This window comes from Muscardinus avellanarius (genome assembly GCF_963383645.1).
Source record: "Muscardinus avellanarius genome assembly, chromosome: 4".
NCBI lineage: Eukaryota > Metazoa > Chordata > Mammalia > Rodentia > Gliridae > Muscardinus > Muscardinus avellanarius.
In genome coordinates this window covers 125347-134167 of record NC_137789.1, presented here as the reverse complement: position 1 = coordinate 134167, position 8821 = coordinate 125347, and the positions used below count along the sequence as shown (strand labels likewise).

The window sequence follows — 8821 nt, the reverse complement described above, 5'->3', positions numbered from 1 at the left end:
GGCTGATGCTAGAACCCCTCACTCTGCTCTTGGAGATACAGACATACCTTGATGCCCTCAGACCCTGGCCTGCTGTGGGCTGTGGCTTCCTGACCGCCTATCAGGTAGCTCCTCTTTGATCTCTTGCAACCCCAGCTCTTCCACCTCTCTGGAGGGACTTGAACGGCCCTCTAAAGCTCCCTGTGACTTCAGTAGGTGGCCGCATGGCGCCCTTCTCCTGTCCTTCCTTGTCTCTGTCCTGCAAAGTCTGGCAGACACCCCAACCGAATCCTGATTATAAGCCTCTCCCACCCACGGGGACTCCTGCCCTCACTTCTCTCTCTCTCCCTTCTGTTCTCCACTCTACATTTCTAAAAGACCCACAGCATGGGCCCTGCTGGACACCCCAGCTTTACAGCCCTTCTTCTGCCTCGGTTTCTCTCTCCTCCCCACTCTCCCCAGGGCGAGCGACTCTGCTCCCTTCCTCCTAGCCCTCAGAACAGTCACTTTCGCACTCCATATTCTCTGGCTGTGGAGAAGCACTTTCTCCCCGGGGCCTCCCCGGCCAACCTACGGTCCCTGATCTCTCTAGGCAAAGGCCACAGTCCTTACTCGAGGACCCAAGAGGCCCAAGAGTCTGCGAACAGGAGAGACCATGCTAGCAGGAGGCAGGCATTCGCCACCTGCCACATAGACTTCTCCTTTCGAAGAGCGCCGGGTACCTCCCCCGCCTATCTGGGGCCTCGCACCAGCGGAAGCCCCGGCGGCCCGGCCTTTGCGGCCCTAGAGAAGTCCCAAGCTTCCGGGTGCCTCCTCGACTCAGCGTGGGAAGCCGGAGTCCCAGAGGGGCCGCCGAGACCACACTTCCCGGCCCGCACCGCTCTCGGAAGCAGGGGCGGAAGGAGGGCGCCCGCTGGAGACCACATTTCCCGGCCTGCACCGCTCTCGGAAGCCGGCGCCGCTCTGGCTCCGCCCCGGAAGATAAGGCGGCTCACGGGCCTCCACTTCCTCTTTCGCCTACGCTCGCGAGCAGGTAAGACTTTGGGGCTGAGTTGCGGCTACGGGGGCATCCGCCGCCATCCGCCGCCATCCGCCGCCCGGAGCCCGCGGTGAGTCCGCGACGGCTCATCTGAGAGGGCCCGGGTGCGAGCAGCCCCGGAGGTGAGGCGGGGGAGGCCGGGCCTGCGGGACGCTGACCTGAGCCGTCCTCAGATCCGCCGCGATGGGCCGCGTGATCCGTGGGCAGAGGAAGGGCGCCGGCTCCGTGTTCCGCGCGCACGTGAAACATCGCAAAGGCGCCGCGCGTCTGCGCGCCGTGGACTTCGCTGAGCGACACGGCTACATCAAGGGCATCGTGAAGGTGCGGGGCGCCTGCGGGGCGGGTGGGGGAGGACCGACCCGTGGGGGGCCTACGCTCACCCCATACTGGCCTGCAGGATATCATCCATGACCCTGGCCGCGGCGCGCCCCTTGCCAAAGTGGTCTTCCGGGATCCGTACCGCTTCAAGAAGCGCACGGAGCTGTTCATCGCCGCCGAGGGCATCCACACAGGCCAGTTCGTGTACTGCGGCAAGAAGGGTGAGTCTCCCGGCGGGGAAGTAACTGGGGCGAAGGGATAGGGGCTGCTTTGGAAGATCATAAGCCAGCGCTCGGGTAGCCACACCCCCGGTGAATCCCCGAGTGTGGAGATCTGCGAGGCCAAGTAGTCACTGGGCTGTTGAAGGTGAAGACCAGACATTGACTGCTGTGCTCGCTGCTTTGGGGGTTCTTTGGGCCGATCACCTGGTTCCATGTCTTCTGTCAGCCCAGCTCAATATTGGCAACGTTCTCCCTGTGGGCACGATGCCTGAGGGTACCATCGTGTGCTGCCTGGAGGAGAAGCCTGGTGACCGGGGCAAGCTGGCCCGAGCTTCTGGAAACTATGCCACAGTCATATCTCACAATCCTGAGACCAAGAAGACCCGGGTGAAGCTGCCCTCTGGCTCCAAAAAAGTAATCTCTTCTGCCAACAGAGCTGTTGTTGGTGAGTACCAGGCCGCAGTTGAGTGGAGAAAACTGGGTGGTCAGTTCGCGAACTGTAGATGAGCTGCCAGCTGCTGGACCTTAGGTTTGAGTGTGGGGTAGTCGATAAGTTATATTAGTTGTAAAGTCATCAGGACAGTATCAGCGAGAAAGCCCAGAGCAAAAGCAGCTTCAGTTCTAGGGAGAGTGTTGTGTGCTGATTTAATCCGGGCTTGCTGATTCCTGTCCTTGAATCCAGTTGATGGTTTTCTGGAGGAGATGGGGTTAGAATGTCCTGGTATTGATCCCAAATAAAAGGCAGTCAAAGAAGTGCTGTGAGTAACAAGTAGCACTCTTCTCCTTTCCTCTTATTTTCCCCAGAGCTAACTTCTAGTAGGCCTTAAAAATATCAGAGTAGCCAGGTGTGGAGGATTGCCCGTTCATAGCCATTTGTGGACAGCTTCAGCTACTCATGCTCTTTGCGACTCAGTGAGACCTTGTTTTAAACTAAAGAATAGGGCTGGGGGTGTAGCTTGGGAGGTAGAATGCCCCTGGGGTCCAGTCCCAGTACTGCAAAACAGAAAAAAGGCATAAGAAATAGGGCTAGGGGTATAAATCCAGGGGCATTCGGCCTCCAAGCTACACCTCCTTCCCTATTTTTTATTCTTTATTTTCACACAGGGTCTCACTAAGTTAAGGAGGACCTCACTAAGTAGCTGAGGCTGTCCACGAACCGCGATGCTCTGTTCTCCGCCCCCCAAATGTTGGGATTACAAGGGTGCGCCACCACTCCTGGCTGCTATTGCTGTTTTTAATTTCGTTCCATGATATGACCAGGATGTGAAATCCATGTGTTACTTCAAAGCACCCATAATCTGTAGGTAGCAAGTACAATAGAGATAGAAAAAGGATAATATCTGAAAGGGAAAATGAGTTAGTTGCTAGCCTGGTTGACATGGTAACCTAAATAAGGAAACACCAACAGAAAAAAAAAACGAAAAGCTCCAGTGAGGGACAGGGTTCTATTTTTGGACTCTCTGGTGTCTCCAATAATTGCTTTTCCTTTTTTTTTTTTTTTTTTGGCGGGTCTGGGGATGGAACCCTGTGGCATTTGACCTCCGAGTTACACCCCCTGCCCTATTTTTTATTCTTTATTTTGAAACCGGGTCTCACTGAGTTGCAGAGGGCCTCACTAAGTAGCTGAGGCTGTCCGCGAACCGCGATCCTCCAGGTTTCAGCCTCCAGAATGCTGGGATTACAAGTGTGCGTCACCACACCCGGCTTTCCTTCTTTATAATAATAATAAAAAACACTTGTTTAGCCCGGCATGGTGGTGTACACTTACAATCCCAGTACTTGGGAGGTTGAAACAGGAGGATCTGGGTTCACGGCCAGCATCAGCTACTTAGTGGGGTCCTCTGCGACTTAGACTGTTTCAAAATAAAGAATAAGCCAAGTTGGGCATGGTGGCGCATGCTTGGGAGGCTGAGACAGGAGGATCACACAGGTTTGAAGCCAGCCTCCGGTGGCTTAAGAGACCCTGTTTCCAAATAAAATATAAAGTAGGTCTGAGAGTGTAGCCCAGAGGTAGAAGGCCCCTGGGTTCTATTCCCAGTACCACCCCCCCAAAAAAAAAGAATAAGCCAGGCATGGTAGCACACGATTGTAATCCCATTCTTTGGGAAGCTGAGACCAGAGGATCACAGTTCGCGGACAGCCTTAGCTACTTAGTGAGGCCCTCTGCAACCTGTCTTGTATTTCAGACAGCGATGGGGGAGTACTTCTTTTGTTGGAACTTGATTTCTTTTTTTCTTTTTCTTTTTTTTTTTTTTTTTTGTGGTACTGGGGATGGAACACAGGGGCCTTCTGCCTCCGGGCTATACTCCCAGACCTATTTTATATTTTATTTGGAAACAGGGTCTCTTAAGCCAGCTTAGGCCACCACGCCCGGCTGGAACTTGATTTCTGTCAGCATCTACCTATGGGGGTGAGGGCCTTGGGTTGCCTGTCCTCAGTGGACCTTGAATAGAGAATGGTAGGCTCTCTGCATGGTTGAGTACTGTGGCTCTTGGGAAACTTGTGTGTCTGGGTGATTTGCATGGCGGGTTCTGGCAGGAGGTGTCACTGGGGTTACTCTGGCTGGTGTCCTGCATACATTCCTTTTTCTTTTTTTTTTTTTTCTTTCTTTTTTTTGGTACTGGGATGGAATCCAGGAGCATTCTACCTCTGGGCTATACTCCCAGACCTTTTTTTTTTTTTTTTTTTGCGGGTCTGGGGGTGGAACCCAGGGGCATTCGACCTCTGAGCTACACCCCCTGCCCTATTTTTTATTCTTTATTTTGAAATCGGGTCTCACTGAGTTGCAGAGGACCTCACTAAGTAGCTGAGGTTGTCTGCAAATCGCAATCCTCCGGTCTCAGCCTCCCGAAGGCTGGGATTACAAGCGTGTGCCACCACGCCCGGCTTCCCAGACCTGTTTTATACTTTTATTTGGAAGCAGGATCTCACTAAGGTGCTGAGAGCCTCACTATGTAGCTAAGGCTGGCTTTAAACCCATGCGATCCTTCTGTCTCAGTCTCCCAAGTACTGGGATTATAATAAGCATGCACCACCATGCCTGGTTTCAGTGTACATTCTTGAGGTTCCCGATCTCTCTTACAGGTGTGGTGGCTGGAGGTGGCCGAATTGACAAACCCATTTTGAAGGCAGGCCGTGCTTACCACAAGTACAAGGCAAAGAGGAACTGCTGGCCACGTGTACGGGGTGTGGCCATGAATGTGAGTAGGCCAGGAAGAGTGGGTGATGTTAGGGTTGTACAGTGGCCACATGGCCCTTACCCTGTGGGTAGGGTATCTGCAGTGAGGGAAGTATTGTGGTTTTTAACCACTGTACTCTTAATCCTGCTCCAGCCCTCTGAAAGCAGGTGGGTCACCCCAATTCTAACATCATCTCCCTCTGCTTTTAGCCTGTGGAACATCCCTTTGGAGGTGGTAACCACCAGCATATTGGCAAACCTTCCACCATCCGCAGAGATGCCCCTGCTGGGCGCAAAGTGGGTCTCATTGCTGCCCGTCGGACTGGGCGACTCCGTGGAACTAAGACTGTACAAGAGAAAGAGAACTAGGGCTGAGATGCTCAATAAAGTTTGTCTTTTGGCTATTACATGCCTGTGGTTTCGAAAGGAGTCCCTGTCATGGAGCCTCTTGGTACAGAAACTACGAAACCGAGATCACCAATGAGATACATGGAAGAACTGAAGGGGGAGGTTCATGGCTAGAGAGATGGTGCAGGTTTCCAGAGCCAGGAGCTTCCTCCCACAGGGAACCCAGAGCATGCCACTGGGCTTGGCACATTAGTGGGTAACTAGAGTGAAGCAGATCAGAACTAGTGCTCCAACTACTGTGTCTTCATGTCTGGGTAAAGACACAGTAGGTGTGGGCCAGATTCAGTGCTGGCTAACCAACTTCTAGAAGCAGCCTTGCCCAAGACCTACCCCTTCAGTGGTGCACCCTTGTCAGCCTTTTTTTTTTCCCCTCAGTACTGAGGATGGACCCCAGAGGCTGTTCTACATTTGAGCTACACACAGTCTCACTCAGCTCAGGCTGTCGAGGAACCCGTGGTCCTCCAGTCTCAGCCTGGCTAAGCTTTATTTTGAAACAGGGTCTCACTAAGTAGCTGAGTCTGTTAGCGAACCTTGATCCTCCGGTCCCACGTGCATCACCATGCCTGGCTTTATTTTGATGTAGAGCTTGCTATTGTGGAGGGCCTCACAAATTGCTGAGACTGGCTGTAAACCTGTGATCCTCCTGTCTCAGCCTACTAACATGGGTGCTACTAACATGCTACTAACATGGGTGATTCTTGGTTTGGTAGTTTAAGGTCCTGTGCACCATGGAATTGTCTGTCCTTAGCAAATGAGAGAGAGGGCTATGTGCCTGCAGTACCGGCCCCAGACCCTGGGTGGGAAGCAAGCCTTTCTTGCCACGGGATGAAGTTCCAGAACTTGAGCACCCGGAAGGTGTAGTTGAGTGTTGAGCCTTTTTCTACACAAGTGCAAAGGTGTTCCTGAGGAGGCAACCTACAATGGGAGGACATAACAACTTTACGCACAAGGCAAATGGCTTCCTGCTTAGCTTAGTGGCATCTTGAAGGTGTGTTACTAAGGATGGAAGCCAGGGGCATTCTATCTTAAAGCTACCAGTTAACCTACACCCCAGCTAATACTTTTTGTGGTGCTAGGCGTGGGACCCAGGGACATTCTTTGAGCTATACTCCCAGCCCTATTTTTTTATATTTTTTATTTGAGATAGGGTTTTACTGAGTTGCAGAGGGCCTCACTAAACTGAGGCTGGCTTCAAATCTTTGCCAATGCTCCTCTCAGCCTCCCCAAAACTGGAATTACAAGCATGTGCCACCAGGCCCGGCTCTTATTCTTTGTTTTGAAACAAGGTCTCACTGAGTTGCAAGGGGCTTCACTAAATTATAGCGGAGGCTTTCTGTGAACTGTGACACCCCCCCCCCCCAACCATTGTATGCTGAGCAGTGCAAGTGGTAGGAGTCCCCTTCCATCTGCACCTGTAGGCCAATGGCTCCTGTAGAGCAGATCTGCCTTCTGTCTGGAGTGGGTAGAGGTCTACTTGATAGTGTTGGGAACAGGAGAAGGGTGGCTGGTAACTGGCTATCTCCAGTTTTGAGGGGCTGTCCAGCTATTAGGCAGGGTCCTAAATGACAAAGCCTCACAGGGCCATAGCTATCCAGCCTAACCCCCATTCACCAGTGGTGACTCCAGGTCACAGATGTCTTATGAAGGATCCGGAAGCATATTGGAGCTTGTTGGGAAGGCACTAGACATGGTCACCTTAGTCATACACTGCCACTGCCTTTACTCCTTCCTAGGCAAAGTGGGTTCAGGCCTTGGGTAAGCGGGACTACATCTGGGAGGGCTTGCTCCTGAAGAGATGTGGTACCTAAGAGCTGGTTTTGTTTTCTAGGTTGAATGGACACTGGTCCTGTGTTGGCTGGGGCTGGGGCTAGGGCAGTGGATTAGACTAAACCCTTTTGCTCTGTAAGCATTCTCTGCTTTCAGGAACACTTGTTCCATGAATTTATTAGGAAAATAAATTACTAGCTGGTAGAGGTGGCACATGCCTATAATCCCAGTACTTTGGAGGCTGAGGCAGGAGAATTATAGATTTGAAGATAACCTCAGGAACCTAGTGAGACCTTGTTTCCAAACAAAAGGATTAGTGTAGCTCAGAAGTAGAACGCCTCTGTGTTGATTCTCCAGTATCACAAATTACCATGCTGGGTGCAGTAGTGGATACCTGTAATCCCCACTATTCTGGAAGCAGGGACAGGACCACAGACTACCCAGAGATGGTAAAGCGTCCTTGAATTCACTTCCCAGGTACCACACGCACAAAATCGGCTGGGTGTGGTGGTACACACCTCTAATCTTGGTACCTGGCAGGCTGAGACAGGGTCACAGGTTCAAAGCCAGCCTCCTTTTCCAAAGGGTTTGGGGGTGTGGCTTTTAGGAGAATCCCCCTGGGTTCAATTCCCAGTACCACAAAGAAAAAAAAAAACACAAAAAAAAAAGCATGGTGGTGCACACTTGTAATCCTAGTTCTTGGGAGGCTGAGGTACTAGGATTGCAGGTTCATGGCCAGCCCCGGCAATTTAGGCAACTTAGACCCTGTTTCAAAATAAAAACAGGAAACCGGGCATGGTGGTGCACACTTGTAATCCCAACATTTGGGAGGCTGAGACAGGAGGATCGTGGTTCGCGGACAGCCTCAGCTACTTAGGCCCTTTGCAACTCAGTGAGTCCTGTTTCAAAATAGAGAATAAAAAATTGGGCAGGGGTTGTATCTCGGAGGTAAAATGTCTCTGGGTTCCATCCCCAGACCCGCAAAATATATCTATGTGTATGTGTGTGTGTGTGTGTGTGTGTGTATGGCTTGAGATAGAGCTCGGAGGTAGAATGCCCCTGGGTTCAACTCAGTACCAAGAAAACAATTCCTGCAATCTGCTAACCACTGAACTGGTCACTAGTCTGCTGCCTGGTTCTGAGGTCTCCCTGTGAGCCGCCACGCCCGCATTCCAGGGGACCTAGAAGCCTGGAAGGCGGGCAACGAAAAGAGGTGCCTGGTCTGAGGAGCATCGCAGAGGCTGGCCTAGCGCCGCTTCTGCCCGGGTGCTGATTGGTGGCCAGCCAGGTGGGCCTGGCAGCCTCTGTGGAGAGCCTACTGTGACCCTCCCTGATGGCCGGCCCCTCCTGCCTGGGCCCCAGTGTCCGGGGACAGGCTCCATCCCTGACTGACAGCATCCTTTGTCCCGGGGCCCATGACCGACCTCCCTCCCCACCCTGGGGACCTCAGAGCCCCATCATGCCTCCCCGGGTGTGTCACTCGGGTGTGTCACTCGGCTGAGCATCCGGTAGCCTGCGACTGACCCTATACTACAACTGGCAGCATCCTCTGCCCTGGAGACTCCTATAGGTCGCCTCTCGGTCCAGGAGGACAAAAAGGTCCCTTCCCCCCCGACTGAGAGCATCCCTTAACAAGCACCGTATCCCCATGCCCTCGTCAACCCCTTTTGTGCTTTCTCTATCCCCCACACTGAGTAGTTCCTTATGCCCCCCCTCCCCTGTCCCACTTGAGAGTCTTACAGGTCCCATTCACACCTGGGGTCTTTACACTGGACTAACCTCAACCCCACAGGTCAACTTCCATGTCCTGGGATGTCCTTTTCTTCCCTCCTGGTGACCAGAGGCCCTTCTTTTCCAGCTGACTCTCACTGCCTTCTTTCCTGTAACTTGTGTGTATGCGTCTGTGCTCGT

General features: G+C 52.7%; 1 protein-coding gene across 1 annotated transcript; it reads left to right on the top strand.

Moving 5' to 3' along the window:
- Positions 1 to 1201: 1201 nt before the first annotated feature.
- On the top strand, positions 1202 to 5104 carry RPL8 (ribosomal protein L8; the record flags this gene model as incomplete). Its single annotated transcript, XM_080693731.1, has 5 exons — positions 1202 to 1339; positions 1416 to 1557; positions 1784 to 2002; positions 4642 to 4757; positions 4946 to 5104. The coding sequence occupies 5 exons, from the start codon at positions 1202 to 1204 to the stop codon at positions 5102 to 5104; spliced, it is 774 nt and encodes a 257-aa protein (XP_080549857.1).
- Between the last annotated feature and the right edge of the window lie 3717 nt (positions 5105 to 8821).